Source organism: Eupeodes corollae, chromosome 1, assembly GCF_945859685.1.
Source record: "Eupeodes corollae chromosome 1, idEupCoro1.1, whole genome shotgun sequence".
Taxonomy (NCBI): Eukaryota; Metazoa; Arthropoda; class Insecta; order Diptera; family Syrphidae; genus Eupeodes; species Eupeodes corollae.
The window spans coordinates 297187743-297211176 of record NC_079147.1 but is presented as its reverse complement, the minus strand read 5'-3'; the positions used below and the strand labels follow the sequence as shown (position 1 = coordinate 297211176).

Below are 23434 nucleotides of genomic sequence, written 5' to 3'. Positions count from 1 at the left end.
GACAGTGTAGACAGGAATAAACTATGTATACCGTGCAATGTTGAGCTTTGGTATCCCTACCAAACTGATACGACTTATCAGGATGACGCTGGAAAATGCTCGTTGCTGTGTCAAAATTGGAAGAGGCTCGACCGAAACCTTCGACTTTGAAAAGGCGATGCGCTGTCATATAGCTGCTTCAATATTGTTGTCAAAAGAGTGGTGCGCAATACCAACGCCAATACAAGTGGCACCACCTTTCAAAAATCCACACAATATCTTGGATATGCAGATGACATCGACGTTATGGGAAGAACCAAACGAGCAGTGACGGGTGCGAAGAAAATGGGTCTTGACATTAACAACGACAAAACGAAGTATTTACTGTTATCAAATACAGTCGATCCACACCGTAGACTTGGTCAAAGAGTGACAATTGACCAGTACAATGTACAAGTTCAAGGTGGTAAACGAATTTGTTTATCTTTATTCTGTTAATTCTGCAAATGGCATCAGCGCAGAGATCAAACGCAGAATTAAGGAATAAGGCGCAGTTGAGGAATAAGGCCCTATCGCGAAGTACCAAAGAGACACTGTACAAAATTTTAATCATCCCAGTCTTCCTGTATGGTGCAGAAGCATGGACCTTCTCCCAGGCGGATGAAGGAACTCTTGGTATGTTCGAGAGGAAGGTTCTGCGTACGATCTATGATTTAATCAAGAGTTATATGGGCAGCGCCTTGCCACTGGTCAAAAAACTGCGTGTACAACGCTTAAGATGGCTAAGGCATATGTCGAGCGAATGAACATCGAAGCTCCAGCCCGTAAGGTATTCAACGCCAAGCCTGAGGGAACAAGAAGCAGAGGCAGACCTCATCTCCGGTGGAGTGATCAAGTTGAGGCCGATGCAGCTCTGAACTAAAAAAGAAAAACGCCATACCTATAAAAGACCCTTTTTGGCTCTAATAACAATTGAAGATCAATCCAGAAGTATTACAGACGATCTTCAGTTCAAAGTAAAAGAAAATTATTAAAACAATGAAATAATCTTACTTTATGCACAGTTTGTGTTTATTTACATTAATTTAAAATAATTTGTATTCAGAAAACCAAAACAAAAATAAAGAAAATGTTCCTAATCCATTCCGGAACCGCAACTGACTAGATACTTATAGTTACATGTCTTTATTTCATCATTGAACCATTCATAGCCAGGGCAGCTACCTTTTACAGCCATTCCATTACGGCATATATAATAGACACTGCAATGCACAGAATGTCTAAAGACTGTTCCTTCTGGTAAAGTCATACAATCTCTGATGCTCGGATCAACTTGACCGTTTGGGATCATGATTGAAGGAATAGGTCTTGGGATAGGTTCTGGAACTACTATTGGCGCTGAAACAATTTCGTCTGGTTTGCAATCAACAAGGGCGGAAAATTGGCAAGCATTGATGGTTGTATCGAAGAATTCTCCATTTCTGCACAATTCAGGAACAGCCAAATTATTTTTACAGACATAGTACTTTCTGCAATCCTTGCGATCGCGATGGAAGGAAAATTGAGGCTCTACCTTACAATTAGGAATTGCATTACAATTTTCATCTAAGGTGGTGCATTGTACTTTTGATTCAAAGTTACAGCTTTTAGCAATATCATCAAAATATTGCCATTTTTGGCAGGAGAGAGCAACAGCGACTCCATCAGAGCACACGTAGAAGGTCCGGCAATCTCTCTTATCGCGATGGTAAGAGCCATTTGGTAATTCCTGACAATTTGGTACAGTTGGACATTGAGAGCCTGATGTCTCAGTGGTTAGAACTGCAGAAGTTGTTGGCGGCTCAGAAGTGCATCGTACTAGGGCGGGATAATTACAGGAATTGATGGTTTCGTCAAAGTGAAATCCTGTTTCGCAGGTCAGAAGGGTAACCACTCCATTTTTGCACATATAATATTTACCGCAATCCTTCTTATCACGGTGAAAAGTACCATGTTCTGATGCCTGGCAGCAGGGCTCGTCGTTGGCACACTCTGTTCCCGATGAAGATGCTGTTGTGGTCTGTAGAGCAGTTGAAGTAGACGCCTCCGTAGTCGTTATTGTAGAAGTTGTTGGAGGCTCAGTTGACGGTGCAGCCGACGATGTTTCAGTGGGATTAGGATTACATTGTACTAAGGCGGGATAATTACACGCATTAATAGTTTCATCAAAGTGAAATCCTGTCTCGCAGGACAGAATGGTAGCCAGTCCATTCTTACACACGTAATATTTACTGCAATCCTTCTTATCACGGTGAAAGGTACCATGTTCGGATGCCTGGCAGCAAGGCTGGTCATTAGAACATTCCGTTCCTGGTGAAGATGCGGTTGTGGTCTGTAGAGCAGTTGAAGTGGATGCCTCCGTAGTAGTTATTGTAGAAGTTGTTGGAGGTTCAGTAGACGGTGCAGCCGACGTCGTGTCTGTGGGCTTAGGATTGCATTGTACTAGGGCGGGATAATTACAGGCGTTGATAGTTTCATCAAAGTGAAATCCTGTGTCGCAGGACAGAATGCTAGCCACTCCATTCTTACACACGTAATATTTACTGCAATCCTTCTTATCACGGTGAAAGGTACCATGTTCGGATGCCTGGCAGCAAGGCTGGTCATTAGAACATTCCGTTCCTGGTGAAGATGCTGTTGTGGTCTGTAGAGCAGTTGAAGTGGATGCCTCCGTAGTAGTTATTGTAGAAGTTGTTGGAGGCTCAGTTGACGGTGCAGCCGACGATGTTTCTGTGGGTTTAGGATTGCATTGTACTAAGGCGGGATAATTACACGCGTTGATAGTTTCATCAAAGTGAAATCCTATGTCGCAAGACATAAGGCTAGCCACTCCATTTTTGCACACGTAGTATTTTCTGCAGTCCTTCTTATCACGGTGAAAGGTACCATCTTCGGACGCCTGGCAGCAGGGCTCGTCCTTGGCACACTCTGTTCCTGACGAAGAAGCTGTTGTGGTCTGTGGAGCAGTCGAAGTAGATGCCTCCGTAGTCGTTATTGTAGAAGTTGTTGGAGGTTCAGTAGACGGTGCAGCTGACGTTGTTTCTGCGAGCTTGGGATTGCATTGTACTAGGGCGGGATAATTACAGGCGTTGATAGTTTCATCAAAGTGAAATCCTATGTCACAAGACATAATGGTAGCCACGCCATTTTTGCACACGTAGTATTTTCTGCAATCCTTCTTATCACGGTGAAAGGTACCATCTTCTGATGCCTCACAGCACGGTTCATTTAAACATTCTCCAGGTGAAACTGTTGTTGTTGGAGGACCTTTACATGGCGGATAATCATCAATAACACACGTTTCTTTATTAACATCGTATTTCTTTCCATTTTCACAACTTGAATGTTCCCATTTACCATCAAGACTACACTCAAAAAACTGAGTACAATCGTTTACATCTTCTTTAACCGTTCCAAACTGACATTCGTCTTCACTTCTTGCTAAACTAAGTGAACAACTTTGAAGAAGGAGAACTATTAGCGCTATTTGAAATCCTTTACTAGTTCTCGTCCTATAAACTCGTATATCCTCACCATCGCTATTTATTCTCCCAGAAGTCATATTTCAGACTTTATTTTATATTAAATCAGAGAAATGGCGATCTTACTGGTCTATTTATATCATTTTTATTTCGAAGATAAAAACACTTAAACTCCAACGAGATGAGATAAGGAATCTTTTTCAAGGGCTGCAGCACTATGTGATAAATGGGATCCCTTGACTCCCGTCGTCATAATAGTGATGGGAATGGAGCCTTTAACGTATTGTACCATTTTAATCAATATTGACCAAAGTAATCAAATATTTACCATGCACAGTAATCAATTCAAGTACTTAGTCATGAAGGTATCAAAACTGTTAAAGAGGCGCGAAGAGATTGATTGATTGAAATAAAATTTAAAAAAAACAACACCAAATGCCACACACCAAACATTTTAATTGAAAAATGATCAAATGTTTGAATTCTGGCTTATCAGAACAAGCTTCAGCGACTTTAATTTTCTGACTTTTATAACCTATCAGTTAAGCCAAAAAGTTTACCTTAACATTTGTTTAATTAATTTTTAATATCACATTATCTGCGTTTTAGTCATAGCCGTTTATGTTGGAATTGGAGATACATATATCCAAGGTCTCTTACCAGTATATATAACTAGAAATGCCTTGAGTCTTAGTAAGTTATTTCTTTGGATATCGTCGCGGATTTGAAATGGGTTTAATAATTGGTGTGGTTTTAATACTTCTAGCATTTCATTCCACGGTAATTTGTGATATATTTCCTGAATGCGATGGTGTCGAAAGCCAAACATTTATAGCTGATTATAATGATTGCGAATCTTATATCTATTGTGACGATGAGGAATCTTTTGCTTCAAAATGCTCAAACGGTGAAAGATTTAATGAAGAATTGGGCATATGTGACGATGCCGGTAATGTTGAATGTAACGTGGAAGAAACTTTGACATCCACCGATAAATCAACAACAAAGGAGGAACCGACAACGAGAGAAGAAGTGACTTCAACCGAATCTCCGTCACCATCAAGCACGACGACTTCAACAACAAGTTTAAGTTCAACTAAATCTAATCCAACTTCATCATCTACCTTAGTTCCGTCATCGTCATTGTCAACAACAGAAACAGCAACAACAAATGTCATCTGTCCAACTCCATCGAGAGCTGAAGACATTGTTTATCTACCCAACTCTGAGTCATGTTCGGAATATTACATGTGCTATAATAAAATAGCAATTCCAATGACGTGTCCTAGGGATTTGGAGTTTAATAGATTGACATCTTCCTGTGATTGGGCATATTCCGCAAATTGCAAGGTAAGCTAATTGTTCATTCTTTCCATTTTACGCAAGTAAATAGTTTTACCGTCTCTTCTAAGGTTATCGGAACTACAACGCCTAGTCCAAGGGAACTATGTACTGGTAATAAATCTGGTTATTTCGAATACGTCAAAAACTGTCACTATTATTATCGTTGTATGAATGGTTTGCTGACAATTCAAGAATGTCCATCAGGATTTGGGTGGGATGGTATAAGAAAAATGTGCTCCTCAACAGCGTGTAGAAGAAAAGTTTAAATGTTTAGTTAATTTAACAAATAAATAAGAGAAATTGCTAAAAATTATAACGGAGAAGGTTCATTAAACATCTGTCAAAAGTGACAGCTTATCTGACGTTAGGTTGTTCCGCTAGGTTCTTAACAGGTGAGTGATTCAAGACTGTTGATTCGAATGTTTTGTTTTTTTTTTTATAACTAATAAGGTAATAAGAAAACGCCACATCCAGATCCACTCAATAAGATAAGTGCAGACTTCACTTTATTAAATGCGATGTATTGTGTACATAACTCATTATATGTTTTAAAATTAAAAAAATAACCATTGATATCCGGTATAATTTACCAACTTTATGTTGACAAATAAAACTTTCTAGATATAAAATCAATTTAGAATGTAATTGAATGTCTTTAAAAAAGCTGATAAGAATTTACAAACAAAAAAAAAGAAAACAAAACACTGTAGATAGGTTGGTAATCGAAATTCACTTCGAAAATGCACTTCAAATTAAATAGTTGAAGAATTTCACAAAAATTACACAATCATGCGATAACGCAGTTCGATGAATTATAATTTCTCTGAATACTAAAAGTCTTATACATTTATTTATAGAAATGGTTGTCAAATTGATTTAAGGTTTGAAATCAAATATCTTTGATCTCCGGCTTCGAAATGTCCCAAGAGGAAACTGCATGTCAGATTCCTAACCAAACCCTACAAAACAAATTTGTTTGTTGAAGTAGTGAGTCACTATTATCTTTAACTTTTATAGCCTTCAAAAATCTCAAATAATTTTCTTTCCATTTTCGAAAAGTAGTATCTCAAAAAATTAATGTAATAAAACGATTTTGAAGGCCATCAATAAACCTTCGAAAAAATGATAAATTAATTGCTATACTAATCTTGTTCTCCAGGTTACTCAAATGTCATGTAAATGCCAAAAGGGGAATGATGTCATAATACTTACCTTTAAATTGGGGACTTGGAGATTTCTTGTGAATTTGGCAACACTAATTGATACCTTGGAAATGTATGCCATGTTGATTCTTGTCCAATATTGTAGATTTTGTACGCCTTAAACAAAAAAGTAAGTTTTCACGAAGAAATTGCTACAATAAAAATATTACGAGAGATTGACAGAATTGCAACGTGTATTTTTTGTGTCTTGGGATGTTGAGTACTCATGAAATGAAAGCAAAGGCAATTGTCAATTTTGTAGTTTTTATAATGAACGTTATCGAACTATTAGCGAAAGGGATCGAACCTGCTTCTTATCTTTACAAAGATTGAGTGTTGTTTTGTTCTATATTTGTCGTCGTTAAGATCATAAAAGGAGATGTTTTTTTTTCGAACGAATCTCGAAAATTATAAAGTTGTCCGAACCTTGATCAAAACTGCTAATTATTCACAATTGATGTCCAAATGTTGTTCTACACAACACAAATTAGGTAGTTTTAGGCAGAAGAAAGCGCTCACGAGAAAGTAAAATAATTTCCCCTATTGACAAATACTGCCAAAGGAATTTCTTTGAGCAATTTATAACAAGAAACCGTTCCATAGTGTTTTGGTAGATTTAAAAATAAGCAACGAATTTAAAAATAAGCAAATCAGCACAAGAATATCATCTTCTTACCATTTTCGTAATATCCAGACAATGCCACATCATCAAAGAAGCAACTTTAAAAAATTCTAATCTATCATTAAAATGTCAACGGACTACGGACAAAGATCAATAAGGTCTACAAAAATATAACCATTCTAGCACAAGACATAATCATTTTGACTGAAACTTCACTAAACAATACATTCTTGGATACGGAACTTTTCGATTCGAATTATCAAGCGTACAAACGTGATAGACACAGCTTAAATGACATCAGCACTGTAGGAGGTGCACTTTTGCTTGCCGTGAAAAATTGCTTGTTATGCACTTTGGTTGACGACTTTCATCAATCTGATGTAGAAATGATTTGCATAAAAGTTTAGACTGCACAGCTCGTCGTTCTATCTTCTTCTCCACAACCCTTCGATGCATACGGGACCGTAGATCACACGACGAACTTTTCTCTCGAACCGGCCCAAGGTGATTTTATCCACTTTTGTCATAGTCTATGATTCTGCACCGACTTGATAAGGTTCTTATATATCGGCACTTTGGTCCCTCGAGAGAGGACTTTACCACTCAATTGCTTTCTTAGTTCAAAGAAACAGCTGTTAACAATAGTTATTATCTGTTTGATCTCAGCGCTGGTGTTGTTTTCTGCGTTTTTAGCGGAGCCTAGGTAGATGAAGTCCTTATCTACCTCAAAGTTACGGCTGTCGATATTGACGTTTTGACCAAGACGTCGGTGTTGTATGTCCTTTTTTGACGACAGCATGTACTTTGTTTTGCCCTCATCAACTGTTAAACCCATTTTTGCCACCTCTGCCACAATACTCACAAAAGCCCCATTGACATCACGCTGAGTTCTTTTGATTACGTCAATGTCATCAGCATTGCTAGTAATTGGACAGATTTTTGAAAAATAGTGCCTCTAGTGTTGACCAGTGGGCTCTGCACTATGTTATAAAAATCACATGACAGACATCGAAAGGTTCTGTTAAGTTGTTTACAACCTTTATGGAGCAGCGTGAATTCTCCATGGTCATCCTGCACAAACGGACGAGTTTGGCAGGGATGCTAAAACTAGACATGGTACTATACAGCTCGTCGATTTGGTATTCTTGGGGTTTTTCCAAAGTCTGCCATAATGTGAATATTTGATCAACTGTGGACTTTCCTGGTCTAAAACCACACTGATAAGGACCTATCAGGATGTTGACGATGGGCTTTAGACCAATGGCGGATCCACGGGGGGGGTCGTAGGGGTCATGACCCCCCCTGGGAGATAATTTGTTTGCTTTTTCGTACGAATTCCCTTCAATTCAAAACTAATCGTACTGCGTAAATGGATATGACTCCCATTATATTTTGAATTATTTATTTTTTTGTATATGTACTCGTAAACAACATTTGTATTTTACTTCCTTAAACTTTGCTAAAAGTACTACTTTTGACTGGAGATTGGACCAGGAACAAAATATGAATCGGATATTCAGCCCTATTTCAAAAGCACAGCACAAATTCATCAACTTTTGACCAATTGACGATCCAGGGGGGGGGGTCATATGAGCCATACTATAATATAGCTTATACAGTTAAGTTGTATAAGTAAAGATTTCATTTAAAGATTTATTAGTAATTTAACAACATTCACCAAAAAGTGGTTTGCTTTCAAAAACAACTCAAATTTTTATTTTCGCTCAATTTAGAACTTGAAAAAACTTTAGTCATGCCTTAAATTTTTTTCATAAAAGTTGTTTCTATGAAAAATAGAAAATATTTAGGTTCTTAAGAAGAAACCTTGAATAAGAGATCATCAATTTTATATTAAGTTGCCTTTGAATTCTTTAAACTAGCCTTCAATTTTATTATTACATTTTTTTGACACACATAAGTAGTGATTATTGAAGTGATTTTTACTGCGACATAAAGGAACTATTAGCAAGTTTTGCATTAGTAAACAATTTCAAACTAGAATTTTTAATCAAATATGACATTACGACGGTAGAGAAGTCGAAAAAAGTGTTTACCTAGATTCCTTTCGTCTGTCTGTCTTTCCTGGCCCCTACAGTCTAAACAATTGTTCTGATTGAAATTAAGATTTTTAGCTGATTAGTGTAGGGAGTTTTTATCATTTCATTAATACAAAAAATAACAGCGTCCCCACACAAATTTTTTGGTACAAATATGTGAATTTTCTAAAACTTTCTCAAAATTTTCTGTTCTTAATTTGGCTTGTTTCTACAACAAAAACATATTTTCGTATTGCTCCAGAAGGGTACCCCTCAAAAAAATATTTATTTTGTTTTTAAAATTGCTCAAGAACTAATGGAACGATTTCAAAATTCTTCTCTTTCTGTGCAAGCTCTTGTCAATGATCAAATTGATGATGATTTTGTATGAGCAAAAATGTTTTTTTTTTTTAATTTTTAATAAAATTAAATTTAATTTTATTTACAAAACTTGATATCTCAGAAAGGGGACAACATTTTTTTACGAAATTTGAATGTAAAATGTTTTATAAGCTCTTTATTTAGTGCTTATACCAAAATTATTTTTAAAACAAAATTTAAAATGATTTTCGAAAAAAATAGGTTAATCTAGATTTTTTGACAAATAAAATGGCATTTAAATTATTGAAGAGAACTTATTTTGAAGGTATGTACATTTTTAAATATTAAAATATAGGTAATATTTTTAAACAGACTTTTTGGAAGAAATTATTAAGTTCTTGCGACCCAGTCGTGCATTTCATTTCTTTCAAAACTGGTTTTCTGTTGAATACAAAAGATCTTAAAAAATTAAATAATGCCCATGTTCTGCATTTCACTTATTGTGAATACACTTTGCGAAAGTGAATTTGGGTGTTCCACAATTCGTTATTGTGAATTGGATTTTCGAACATGAAAATGGATGTTCTGTATTTCGGTTTGTTCCATTTTTTGAACGCATTCAAATCACATTTTATATTTCTGTGAATTGTATTGTCTGCCATACAGTTGCAATTAGTTTGTTCTTTCTTTAGCATTAGCTTGAAATTTTCTTCGTCTTCCTGCAAAATGTAAGAAAAAAATTGTTTTTTTGTCGTTTTTTGGTATTATTATTGTTTTTATTTTTAGGGGAAAACATAAAAATATACGACAGGAGAAGGTATTCCTGAAATGGATGGAGGATCATCCGATCATAGCAAGAGGCTTCTCAAGCGGAGACAAAGCCCACTCCGAATCATTGTGGGCTAATCTGTCCACTTCCTTAAACAGTGAGGGACCGCCAGTAAAAGACGTAACTGGATGGAAGAAGGTAAATACAAAACATGCATTTGATAAAATATTTTGTTTATCGTTCAAAACATCTTGCAGGTATGGTCCGACTGGAAATCCAACATACGCAAAAAACTGGCACACAACAAAAGGGAAGCCCTTTCCCTTAGAACATATAAAAAAAGCGTCTTTGCTTAATCTAAAATTACCATGAAAGCTTGAAAGAGGAAATCAAGAATTTACTTTATTTATCAGAACAATTCTACATACATAATTTGCACACACTTACATTGTGTCAGGTAAATCCAATATATTTGAATTGTCTCGCTAAATTCGTCTTCTTATTTTTTCTCTTGAATTCTGTTTCCTTTTTTCATTTAAAATTGCCAATAATATTGCATCCATCTTGAAAACAGCAAAAATTTTACTTCAGAAACAAAATAAAAATGGATGGTCCTTCAGTTCTGACAGTTCGAAACAATTTCGAAGTTTTCGAAATCGATCGAATTCAAGAACATGCAATTTCATTTCACGTGAAATTGAAAAGTGATTTCAATTCACTTTCGATCAAAATTCGGAACATGAATTTGCTTTGCATGCTCTAGAACTAAGATTCAAGCATGAATTTCAATAATACAAATGTCCCAAGAAATCAAGTGACACTTTTGTTAAACCAATGGCTAACTGAAAAACTTAATAAACGTTTCATATCTATTGATATAAAAGCTTTGAAACGTGTAATTTGTGAGTGCTACAAAAAATGTTTTCCCAACTTATTTTTTTACTTACCTTACTTTGTTTTAATTTAATTTTCTAAGATAAATTATGTACTTAAATACAACTATTTCCTTGAATTCAAGAACCAAACCTTTTTGTCTCTACAATTTTTAAGTTTTGTTGACGCCTTTATAAGATCCAAATACGAGTAAGCAGATTGATAACGATAGTAATAAGAGATTCCCGGAAATTGAGTTCGAAAAAACTAACTAACAGTTTCTGGATGTTTAAATTTTTGCAGCGTTCTTGGCATTAATAGAAATGAAAACAAGAAAAGTGTGTTTTGTTTAAGGAATAAAGCAACGTTTCAAAACAATTTCCTACATTTAGGAGCGAAATGCAACAAAAACCATCTAAGCTATGGTATTTTAGCTCTTAAATATGGCATATTTAGACAACTGTTCGAATCTTGGAATGCTTTCATATGAGTGTTCTAAATAATTTGATAGCTATGGTTGTCAGTTTAGCAATTATTAAATTTTGTCAGCATCCTTTACAAAACATTAGAGAACATTTTTAATCGGCGAGTGAAAACTCATCTAAGTGCGTGACCCCCCCCTGATGAAAAGTCTGGATCCGCCCTTGCTTTAGACGTTCACATATTACGGCAGAGCAGATGGCGATGATAAGTAGACCGATTCCTTTGAAGTTGGTGGAGTTTAGAGGGTCCCCTTTTTGGGCATGCATTCTTCCGACCATATCTTACAGATACAGCAGCTGGAGATATCTTATCTCCAGCTGCTTTAAAGAGCACTGCGTTCAAGCCATTCGCTCCAGTGGCTTTATTAGACTTCAGCTTAGATATGGCAATCTTTACTTCGTCTAAGTCGGAAGGACGGGCTTTCGACGTCTATTTTGAATGGCTCATTCTGCCTGACAGCGGAATTTGGTTCGTCGTAGCCGTTATACAGTCTGCAGAAGTGGTCCTTCCATATCCTTAGCATTGACTGCGGTTCCACTATGATGTTTCCACTTTCGTCTTTGTCGCCTTTGGTTCTAGGTTTATGTACCTGTGAACTTCGTTTCACCTGTTCATAAAACTTTCGAACTTCATTCCTGCTTTTAAACCTCTCAACCTCTTCGACCGCACGCTTCTCATGAGCTCTCTTTTTCCTTCTGAGAAGTCGGTGTTCCTCTCGCCTCTTCTACTCATAGAGCTCATGAGCAGCTTTTATTTGTTATTCAGAGAACTTCGAGAGAGGTTACTTGTAACTCGGTCGAAAAAGGATTTTGCGATCTCTGACGATTATAGCCGTTCTACGTTGTACCTTCTCACAGCACCTGCCTGTTTTGCCTTGGGTCTGGAAATCCGAAGTGCTACCTTGGTTACAACGAGGTAGTGGTCCGAGTCGATGTTGGCTCCTCGGAAAGTTCGTACATCCATGATGCTGGAAGAATGTCTGGCGTCGATCGGAATATCCCCAATCTGGTTGACGGTAAATTGATCTGGAGAAGTCCAATTTCCTTTGTGAATGTTGAGGTGTGGAAAACGCGTACTGGCTACCATGACGTTTCACCCCGCAGCAAAATCTATGAGCCTGAATCCGTTGTCCGAAGTGTTGTCGTGCAGGCCCGATTATTCCACCAAAGATGGCTTCCTTTCCTAGCTTGGCATTAAAATCGCCCAGGACAGTTTTAATACCGTAGTCTAAGAGCTCGAAGAACATATCTTTGGTGTTTTCGTCTTTCTCTTCTGTGGGGGCGTGCGCGCATATCAGGCTAATGCTGCCGAATTTAGCCTTGATGCGGATGGTCATGAGGCGCTCGTTGATGTACCTATAGCTCAAGACTTCTTGCCTAAGTCTGGCTCCAATGACTAAGCCGCATCCAAATATGAGCTGTTGGTTTTCGTGGAAGCAATCACCATAGTAAATATCGCATGAAGTAATTAATTGCATTGACAAAATAAACGATCAAATTGAGCCACAAGATGAGCTACTAGCCTTAGGAGATTTCAATCTTCCAAACTTGATCTGGACTAAACAGACACATTAGAACTATCTATCTCCTATTAACATGTCCTCTACCAACGAATTCTTGACAATTGACGGTCTTTCCTCATGTGGACTAAGTCAATTTAATGCGATTGCCAACAACTTCAACAAAATATTGGACCTTATATTCTTTTCGGACACACTCAATGCTGATATTGTTGTAAATTCAGCCATTACCCTACTTGTCGAAGAAGACCGACAGCACCCAGCATTAGACCTATCTTTTAATTTAAATGTAGTAATGTTACTAATTGCTCCAAAGAAAATCTTGAATTTAACTTTTAAAAATGTAGACTTAATGAACATTTCAACCTGTTATGTAATGTATGGGCTATAAATTCTACTCTTTTCTCTTTAACTTTTTTTATGAGACCACACCATTGCGAAAACCGCGCAATATTTCTTAATCTCCTCCATGGTTTGACTCTTGCTGGAAAAACTTAAAAAATAAAAGAAACAAGGCCTGGATAAAATATAATAAAACAAAAGCTGATAGTGACTTGGTAATATACAATGAGCTAAGAAATATGTTTATTGACTATTCAGATATTCTTTATCATGACTTTATTTTAAATACTGAAACCGACATAAAAAATAACCCAACAAACTTTTGGAGCTATGTTAATAGTAAGAGAAATACTGACGGGTATCCAAACTGCATGTTTTTCAATAATAATATGACAATAATGGCTGCGTTCAATCTCAGACAGATAGAGTATCCGGATACCTTTTTGATAGTGTTTGACGTTTAAAATAGCAGCTGATCATGAGATGTCAAAAACGGTATCCAAGAATTTCTGCGGTATGAAGGTATCTGACAGAACAGCTTATTCAACATATGGTCGAATTTCAAGAAACTTGAACATTGATTTCAACTTTTTGTATTTGTTGGTAAACAAAAAGATACAAAATGTTAGTTTAAGTTGTATTTGAGGATGTTCTGTACATATTAGACCATGAAGAAGCTATTTGCCTCCAAACTTTATTATTTATTTATTATTATTTATTTTTATCTTATAACAATTTTGACTTCGAAGCTTTTTGTGAACAGCTGAAAGTTGTTTATATTTTTTGACAGCTATCTCAATACAACTATCCAACTCGTTCAACAAGGTATCTAAAAATCCACCTATCCAGCACGAGATTGAACGCAGCCAATGTTTTCGGTAGTTTTTGAACGATCAACTGAAAGTTAGATGTGAGTGAAGTGAAGTTCCAAGTTTGAACTTTATGCCACTTGAAAAACTATCTAGTTTCCTTGGTCAACATTTCTGTTCAACGAATTCAGTTGAGTGCAAATAAAGTCCCTTGTGTTGTCTGAACCTGACCAATAATACTAACAAACCTAATATTTTCGTAGTAATGGGCAGGTTTAGGCGACATAAGATACTCGAAAGTAGGTAAGTTTCTAGTATCTGATTGGCCAGCTTCCAAAAATTACCTTCCAATTAAGGCAACTTTAATGGAAAGTTGACTTGAAAGTTAGTCAAGAAAAATCTTCCTAGCTATTGAGTTAAAAACTAATAAGTGCCCTTGGTTAGATTTACGTTCAAAAAATGAGTTGACTGCAAAGTCCCTTATGTTGACTCAACCCACCCATTGCGTTATATCACTTAGCTTTTTTCCCCTTTTATTTTTCTAAGCTGTCAAAATAAGTTAACCGCCAAAGCCAAGCCACAGGAATTGCTAAAAGTCAAGCGTTAACACCTTCTGCATTTTCTTTTCTTTTACAAAAAAAATCCATAATTTTGTTAGAGTCAATTCGAAAAGTATCTAAGGAAAACAAAACGTCTATATTTTCCAAACTGATATTGTCCATATTTTTCATGTGTCTTACTATTAAAAGCCAACACTTCAAAGTCTTTCCTTCAATTTTACCTTTATTTTCACAAAACTAATACTAGACAGAGTAGATATTATTTAACCATGATTGATTTTGTAACTGATCGACGCCTGCAGCAGCTCTTGTCGGGCACCTTCCATTGTTCAATTTAAGGCAAAGCTTCATCTCATCACTCCAACCAAATCCTATTGGGCATTGCTGAAGACTCAGATAACCATTCATGCATTTGTAGAAATAGTTACAATTTTTCGAATACGGGAAGTAATCAAAAGTATTGCGAACGCATGAGGTCTTCGGATTCGGAGTTGTTTGAATTGTAGCCTTTTTTGAAAGCGAAATAGTTATTAAACTCTAGAAGACTTTTTATTTAATAAAAATGACTTACCTTACAGTGAACCCTCATGGGTAGCTCACATTTTAATGTCACATAATCAAATAATAACTGTCCGGAACAAACCATCCGTACGGGAGTTCCATGATAGCAAATAAAGTATTCACTACAAGAAGTTTCACTTGGTAGAAGGACGACCGCATAAGGATCATCACTTGTGGGACAAATTTGGCCTGGACTTGAGGTCGGACCTACATCTACGCTTTCTGATGTTGTTATCGTGAAAGCACTTGGAGTTGTTTTGCCAGGTTCTGGAGGGTTGGTAGGTTGCACTGGTGGTTGCACTGTTTCAACTTCTGCTGGTGGAGGTGCTTGAGTTGTTGGATCTTCTATTGTAGCCTTTGTAGTTGAGGGCGTAGTTGTTGTTGTTGTCGTGGTTGATGTTGTAGTAGGAGGTTCTGTTTCAGCTTCTGTTGGAGCTCCATCGTCTAAACAATCAACCTCACTTTCTGGTGCGCAACTGCCATCAATTGCATTGAAGAGCAATTGCGATGGACAAAATCCCTCGTAGGATTCTTCACCTTCACAGTAGATGTACGATTTGCATCCCTGTTTTCCAATGATGAATGTACCATCTTCGAGATTTTGACATTCTTCAAAGAATTCACTTTGTGCACTTTTGATAAGGTAGATAAAAATGACGGTAATTAGATTTAAATTGATGGTTTTCATCATTTTGTTTTGAAATTTTACCACGAAAACTATTCTGATAGAAGTTTTGAGTTGAACTGATTGAAATTTTGATCTAATAGGTGTTGAAGACCTTTTAAATGGAATTTTATTTTCGTTAAAAGTTTGATATTGAAGATGTTACATTCGATGATTTACTGATAAGATTCTTTATCAAATGACACATACATAATATTCTCTTTGTGTCTTATGTTTCCTATTTTTGGGTCACTTGTTTAGTAAATTAGACGTAGAAGAATTGAATCATTGATCGAAAATTTGAAACACTGATAAGGCATCATCATGTGCATAGTTAAAGAGAAACAGAAGTGTCAATCATTTAAGCAAAAATAAATGTCTAATTTTGTTAACCATACACTTTTCAAAAATATAGCTTTCTCATTTTGGAGATGTCTACATAATATGTACATATTTCTTGTTGTAGTACCCGTAGCGTAATGGTAAGTGAGTTGGATTGTCATACCAGAGGTCTTGGACTTGGGTTCAATCCCTGCATGCGGCATCTAAAGTTTCTTTGACGAGTACTGCTTCTTGCGAGGAATTGACAAATCCTTTAAGAGTAATTCTTGTCACAAAAAGTGCTTTAGTAAATTAACCGTTCGGGTTTGGCTTAAAATTGTAGGTCCCATTCATTCCTGACAACAGTACTCGCACACAGGAACGGTTGAGAGTTGCAAGTCATTAGGCCCTAGTTCTCACAAAACTGTTGTGCCACCTAATTTATTTATTTTGACATATGTACATAATATTTCGTTAAGCTAAGTATACACGATTTAAAGATCTTAAAATATTGTCAAACATGGCAATAGCCGTGCTTTCTTGATATTCCATATATAGTACAGGGCGGTCTAATGTCACAGTCTAAAAAGGTCGACCACGTCCCTCAATCGTGATAAACAAGCCCTTTTCATTTGAGCTGAAACATGAGTTGTGAAATAAATTCTAAATCTATCTATCTATATATAGTACAGTGAAAAATTGCCAAAAAACGATCCGCAGTAGTCCGGTTTTTATATTCGAAAGTTGATACAATAATAATTGCCAGAATAATTTATCAAAAAATTAAAAGAAAAAAAACCAAATCGTGTTAGCTGATTTTTGATGGTTGACTATCAAAATCATGAAAATACGTCTGTGTAATGTGATAGTCGATTTCAAAGTTTTAACCAAACAATTTGAAATAAAATAAAAACTTCAAAAAGGGGGTTTGTTCGTAGACTACTACATTAACATGAGGTGTTGAAGCGAGCTTGAAGATCGCCTCACTTCTTTATATACCTGAATCGAGTTGAAATGGGCTTGATTTGCCTCTATTCTGGTCGGGGATCGGAGTTGAGTGAAAATTTGTTTAGAAAAACCTATGTGGAGGAGTTGGTTTCACAGATAATGCGTTATGGTCTGTTTTGTTTTAATCAAATTAAAAGAAAAAACTGCACATGGAGTAGGTAGCATACGTTACAATATATTATATAAAATTTAATTCAAGTCTCTAGATTTTTTTGGTTAGTAAGATATTTAGGGTTAACCAAAATGTTCACTTTTTTTCTAACTGCTATGGTAAAAAAACACCCACGCAATTTTCTCGAGAGCCCTTTCTGCATCTTTCTGCCTTATTATCTGTACAACAAAATTTATTTGAAATCGATATCTCTTCTGGTTCTTGAGCTATGGACGACGAAAAAAACGTCCTTCAGACGTCAAGAAATGTCAAAATTTTCAATTTGACCAATCGGACCCATTACATTAACTTCCTATGGGAAGTTAATAATTTTTGGTCTTTTTTGAGGAACAAGGAAAGACGGTGATTGTTAATAGTGCCCGTCACATTGATATGCTTAATAACTTTTTAAAATCAGAGTTGCGTAAAAGAAGTCGACTGGTTTTAACAAGATAGAGCACATCTTTAGACTGTGATCGCCACAATACACAATGAAAGTCTTACAATTTTATTGTCAGATGTATATGAATAGCTGACAGTTGTCTGAAAATGACGTTTCTGAATTTTAATTTTTAATGGATGCTTCGTTAATGTCTTAAGGATTTTCATCGCCTCATATTCGACGGCAATTCTGCTAATTAGCGAAGTCATTTAACAAGAAATATGCTTTGTCACAACACATGTAAAAAGGATGAAGGACTTTATAAATTTCACGTATTTATTTATTATTATCTTCCAACTTGGAAGAGTTGTTCTGGTTTTTAAAAAGTTCAAAGGATGAAATTTTGTTCGATGCGTTAAGTTTCGTTATAATTCTGCAAGATCTGTTTGAGTCACTCTGCGCTTTATTGAATTTGACAGCACAGAAAAATATTTAAAAAAAGAAAATGGAGCACCAAACGCTTATTTAGGTCCAAGTCAAACCATATGAAAAAATTCACTAATTATTGTTGAACTTAGGTGCGTTTGTTTGGTCAGTTTTTTGCCATATTTTATTTCTTTGATTAAAACTATGGTCGCCCTGAATTTAAACTTGCTCTATTGTCATTGCTGGGTTAAGTTGAGGGAATGAATTACAAAATAATATTCATTTAATTTTAACAAAAATTACTGAAAACAATGAAACCGAGAAACGATCTTTTCCAATATGTCTTAAAATAATGACTTTATTTTCAAAAACAAAAATCTATTACAATTTGTCCTCAATCACAAATTTAAGAATAATTCTTCTTGATCACGCACGTAGCCACAGTTTGCCATAAACACCTCCTCGATCGAACATCAAAATGATGGTAAAACGGGCATTGTTGCACTGTTGCGTAACCATTGATACAATAAATAAAATAATTACAATTCACCGGATGCGCATATATTTGTTCCCCTCGAAAAGGACAAGTTATCATCATTCCCGTAGTAAACGTGGAAGGTTTAGTCGATGGAAATGGAACAACTGTGGGATTAATGCACCCTGAATTTTCAGGAAAATCACAGCGATTCGTTTTGGCATTCCAGTGAAGTTCAGATATACACTCTTGGGCGACTGGAACTCCATGATAACAAATGTAATAGCGATGACATTCGAATGGATGTCGAAGAAATGTCAACATTTTAGCGTCATTAAGAGGGCAACGGATTGCACCTCCTACTACCGCCGTCGTTGGCGCTGAAGTTGATGTTCTCGTTGCTGGTGTTGTTGTCTTCATGGTTGGCAGCTTAGTTAATGCATTTGACGCTGTTGAAGGATTGGTTATGGTTTCAGAATTTGTTGATGTTGAAGAACTTTCTTCGTTTTCAATCCGAGTAGAAGTAGATATCGTTGAAACACCATCTTCCTCCCCATTTATTCGGGGAACACAAAGATAATTCGTTGGTAAGTCACATATCTCCTTTTCATCATTGAAGATCATCCCATGGGGGCAATCCACAACAACAGCTGTTTCATCAGGACCACAATAGTAGAATTTATCACAAGAATATGGGTCTCTTACGAACTTTCCTGGCTCCTTGCCACTACATGCTGGATCAAAGGCTAAACGAAGGGCTCTAGCCGATGGTGAAATTTGTTTAAAAGTTGAATAAGCGAGAGCAATCTGAAGGAAAATGAGCCCTGTAATAAAAATAACATATTTTCTTGTGAATTTGTATTTATCTCAACTTCTAACATCTCATCTTTCACATACCGCTGATAATTTTTGTATAAGTTAACATAATACCCGGAACCGGAAGCAACTAATATTTTCTTCTCAAATTTTAGTTTTTCGACTTACACGCTTGATGTAGGTTTCTGTTTTGTACCCAAACAACACTTAACTTGTGCTACTTTGTGCGAATTTTACTTCTAGTAGAAATTCCAATTAGGCCAAAAATCATAATTAAGTCACTAACTGTGATGATATTGATCGACCATTATCATAATTAAAAACAACACCGTACCTAGAGTTGGAACAACTTGTACAAAAATATCGTATAACAACTTGACAGAGATGAGATTTAACGAGATACGTGAACTCCATTTTTTAAAGAAGTTGTCTGGGAGTCTAAAAACAAGACTATAGCCGATATAAATCAACAAGTATTTGTGATTTAAAGTGACATTTCAATTTAACGAGATATTGGTGACCTAATTTATTTGCAAAGTTTTTTTTTAGGCCATAGCGAAATGTTAAGCAATTTCATGGCTAACTGCGTAGTTGAATTATGTTTCAGATACTGATGATATTGAAAAGGATTATAAAGTTGGCCCATTTAGCTTTGGCCTAGTTGCATAAGATTTAGTGTTTTTGTTTTGAAAAACTTGAATTTACCCTCGGACTAGGACTATTCTCTGACTATGAGGTCGCTCTAAACTGTAATACCCATTTTCAAAGCAAAAATCATGTAAGAAGCAAACTCAAACTCTTATTAAGTCCTCCGAATGATATTTGCTTCTTTTTTAAAATTTCATGGGCGTGTTCAAAAACAACCAACAAAATCCTAAATGCAGACATGGTCTTAAATTAGAAGACTTCTATGGTTTTTTTTTAATATTGTAATATTATTAAAGTGTGAGGTGGACCTTAAGTCCATATTACACCAGATCAACCGGCTTCACCTTTGCTTCGGAGGGCGGGCAACATTGAAAAAAAGAGGCTGGGATGCGACCCACACTGATAACTTCCCATCCCGTCTGTCGATTTGTCTCGCTTAAAAGTTTGTCTATATGTACTCGTATTAATTTTTACCAAATTTGCGTGCTATTTTTTGTAGATTTTATTTTTTATGAAAAAACGGACTGTTAGATTTGTATATAAAAATTACTGAATATTGAAAACAATATTTTCTGTGAAATAAAATAAGTTTGAAGGTAATATTTTTCATTTTTGAAAAACTATTTGAGCCGAAAGTAAATTTTGACCAAGTTTAAGTATTGTTTTTTTTAGAGTTCTATTTTTTGTAAAAAAACTGTCAATTCGAATTTTTAAAAAAATTTAACAAATGTTGAAAACAATATTTCTTATAAGATAAAATTAGTAAGAAGCTATTATCTCAAAGTTTTGAAAAGATATTTGAGTCGAAAACCATTTTTTACCAACTTTTATTCATTTTTTTCGGTTTTTAATTTTTTGTAAAAAAACTGTCAATTCGATTTTTTTCAAACTTTAACTGAATGTTGACAACAAGATTTTTTGAAAGATAAAAGTAAATTAAAGCCAATATTTCAAAGTTTTGAAAAGATATTTGAGTCGAAAATCAATTTTTACCAACTTTAATACATTTTTTTTTATGTTTTAATTTTTTGTAAAAAAAACTGTCAATTCGATTTTTCAAAATGTTGAAAACAATATTTCTTATAAGATAAAATAAGCTTAAAACCTAAATTTCAAGTTTTTGAAAAGATATTTGAATCGATATTCAATTTTTACGAACTTTAAGTAAAGTTTATTTTTAGATTTTTATTTTTTATAAAAAAAACTATCAATTAGATTTTTTTCAAAATTTTATCAGATGTCAAAAACATTATTCTTCGTTGCGCAAAATTGTTTTAACTATGAAATCATATTTCAGTCGTAAAAATCACATTTTTTTTTTTCAGTTTTATTGATTTATAAAAAAAAAACCGTTATATTGATTTTTTTTCAAAAAATATACTTGTTTGGTATCACGTTACAATATATTATATAAAATTTAATTCAAGTCTCTAGCGTTTTTGGTTCGTAAGATATTTAGGATTAACCAAAATTTTCACCTTTTTTTCAAACTGCTATGGTAAAAAAACCACCCACGCAATTTTCTTGAGAGCCCTTTCTGCATCTTTCTGCCTTATTATCTGTATAACAAAATGTATTTGAAGTCGATATCTCTGCTGGTTGTTGAGCTATGGACGACGAAAAAAACGTCACGAACGTACGGACGTACAAACGTACGTACACACGCACGCACAGACATCTTTCTAAAAATCTTTTATTTTGGCTCTAGGGACCTTGAAACGTCGAGAAATGTCAAAATTTTCAATTTGACAAATCGGACCCATTACAATAACTTCCTATGGGAAGTTAAAAAGAAAAGAAGCTTGACCGCGGAAAAAAGGGAATGGAAAAGAAGAAGAAGGAAGAATTGGACGCATGAATTGAAGGTTATAAGGATTATAAGAAGCTTTTGGCATTTTACCGACAAGCTTCCGTAGAGATACAGAGCTAGATGTTTCTTTTATGTACTTAAAAAAATACAAGCCATTCGAACAATAATTGAAGCTTTGTTGGCTAAAAACTTTGCAAGGATTGTAAAAAAATATCATTTTTCCCTTTTTATAAACTTTAAATTGCAATCCTTAAAAATTTGCATCAGCTTGTCTTCTGTACGACAACAATAGTGAATGGGCAGTTTCAGACGACATAAGGGACTTGAAGGCAAGGCAAGTTTCTAGTATCCGATTAGCTAGTTTAGTTTAGCAACTATGTATATCCAAAAGTTAGTCTAGACAAATCTGCCATTACTATCAAGCCAAGTCTACTTATCTCAAAATGTCAGCTGATCGTGTTTTTTCATTTAACTGGAAGCTGAACTTCATAGCTCTGGGGTTTACTCATTTACTCAATTGTATTTAAAGTTGAAAGGGTTCATTGTCATATTGGAAAATAAAAAAATATTTTTTTCTTTACAATATAAAACAACATTAAAAATTATAATATTTTTAGGATTTACCTCAAGTAAAAGATAGTCAAAGTTCCAAGTTAAAAATGAATAACAACTTTGTACTTAAAACCTATAGTGCTATAGGCTTCGACGAATTAAAAAAAAACAGCTCCCCATAATAAAACCATAAATTCTACATGCTTATATCGGGTTTTTCAATAAGAGCGCTACAAAAGTTTTTTTTTACCTAAACCAAAAACGATTTTGGATATCGATGAAATTCTTTATTCCTATGAAAGTACGTTCGATGCCATTATATATGGAACTCAATTTCTTTTGCATGGCCACCATAAGCACGCTTGCCGAAGTCCAACCCAATTTTCGACGGTTTTCAAAAGATACTGCTGCAATTTCACGTTCGAGTTTCTTATTTTTTTTTTTTTTTTTATAATAAGCGCACACTCAAAGGGATATATTACCCTTATTATGAATACACAGTGTGAGCACTAGGAAAGGGAGAGAGGGTTTGAAAGGAGATGTCGGTGCACATTGGTTTTGAATTCCTGAATATTGCAATAGCTGGGAAAGACAGAGTGTGGCAAGGCATTCCACATTCGCATAGTACGGCTAAAGAACGAATCTCTGTACTTGACAGTACGACCGAAGTTGGGCTCGAGTGTATATTGATGAGCATTCCTAGAAGCGCGAATATTACGGTTGAACTGTTTAAGGGGAGGAATGCAGCTGGCTATTTCTCTAGAGCATAAACCATTAAAATAACGGTAAAAGAGGGTGAGACAAGAAACATTTCGACGATGTTCAAGTGACGTAAATGATCTTATGATGGTAATATCACCAATCAGTCTAAATGCTCTACGTTCAATACTGTCCAAGAGGCTTAAGTAAGTTGCAGGAGCACCAGCCCAGATATGGGAGTTATACTCAAGCTTTGGACGTATATAAGTCTTGTAAATAGCAGCCAGATCAGAGGGGGAGAAAAACTTCTTGCATCGCCTTAGAAAACCCAAACATCTTGCGGCATTTTTGGCGACATCGCGTATGTGATCGTTCCACAAAAGGTGGTTGGTGATACAGATACCGAGAATATCGAGATGTTCAGTTTCCTCGATGCAAGTGCCATTTATGGATAATGGCAGGGGGGGTATATATCGCTTTAACGATACAAGACAGCATTGCGTTTTCGAAGCATTAAATTCCACGCGGTTTCTTATTCCCC

General features: G+C 35.5%; 3 protein-coding genes and 1 long non-coding RNA gene across 4 annotated transcripts; 2 read left to right on the top strand and 2 right to left on the bottom strand.

Moving 5' to 3' along the window:
- Positions 1-1023: 1023 nt before the first annotated feature.
- LOC129951656 (uncharacterized) lies at positions 1024-15716 on the bottom strand. The gene is made up of 3 exons (XM_056063907.1): positions 14952-15716; positions 14625-14887; positions 1024-3581 (listed from the first exon to the last, which is right to left on the bottom strand). Exons 1-3 carry the CDS (start codon positions 15630-15632, stop codon positions 1115-1117), a joined length of 3411 nt encoding a protein of 1136 aa, XP_055919882.1. The 5' UTR covers positions 15633-15716; the 3' UTR covers positions 1024-1114.
- Positions 4196-5160, top strand: LOC129941168 (probable endochitinase). Its single transcript, XM_056049736.1, has 2 exons — positions 4196-4850; positions 4913-5160. Exons 1-2 carry the CDS (start codon positions 4230-4232, stop codon positions 5108-5110), a joined length of 819 nt encoding a protein of 272 aa, XP_055905711.1. The 5' UTR covers positions 4196-4229; the 3' UTR covers positions 5111-5160.
- Positions 9498-10111, top strand: LOC129941171 (uncharacterized). Its single transcript, XR_008780824.1, has 3 exons — positions 9498-9753; positions 9812-9992; positions 10052-10111. It is a non-coding gene; the product is annotated as an uncharacterized LOC129941171 (long non-coding RNA).
- A 2571-nt stretch (positions 15717-18287) lies between the features above and the next one.
- On the bottom strand, positions 18288-19386 carry LOC129941167 (probable chitinase 10). Its single transcript, XM_056049735.1, has 2 exons — positions 19266-19386; positions 18288-19192 (listed from the first exon to the last, which is right to left on the bottom strand). The coding sequence occupies exons 1-2, from the start codon at positions 19291-19293 to the stop codon at positions 18300-18302; spliced, it is 921 nt and encodes a 306-aa protein (XP_055905710.1). The 5' UTR covers positions 19294-19386; the 3' UTR covers positions 18288-18299.
- Positions 19387-23434: the final 4048 nt, after the last annotated feature.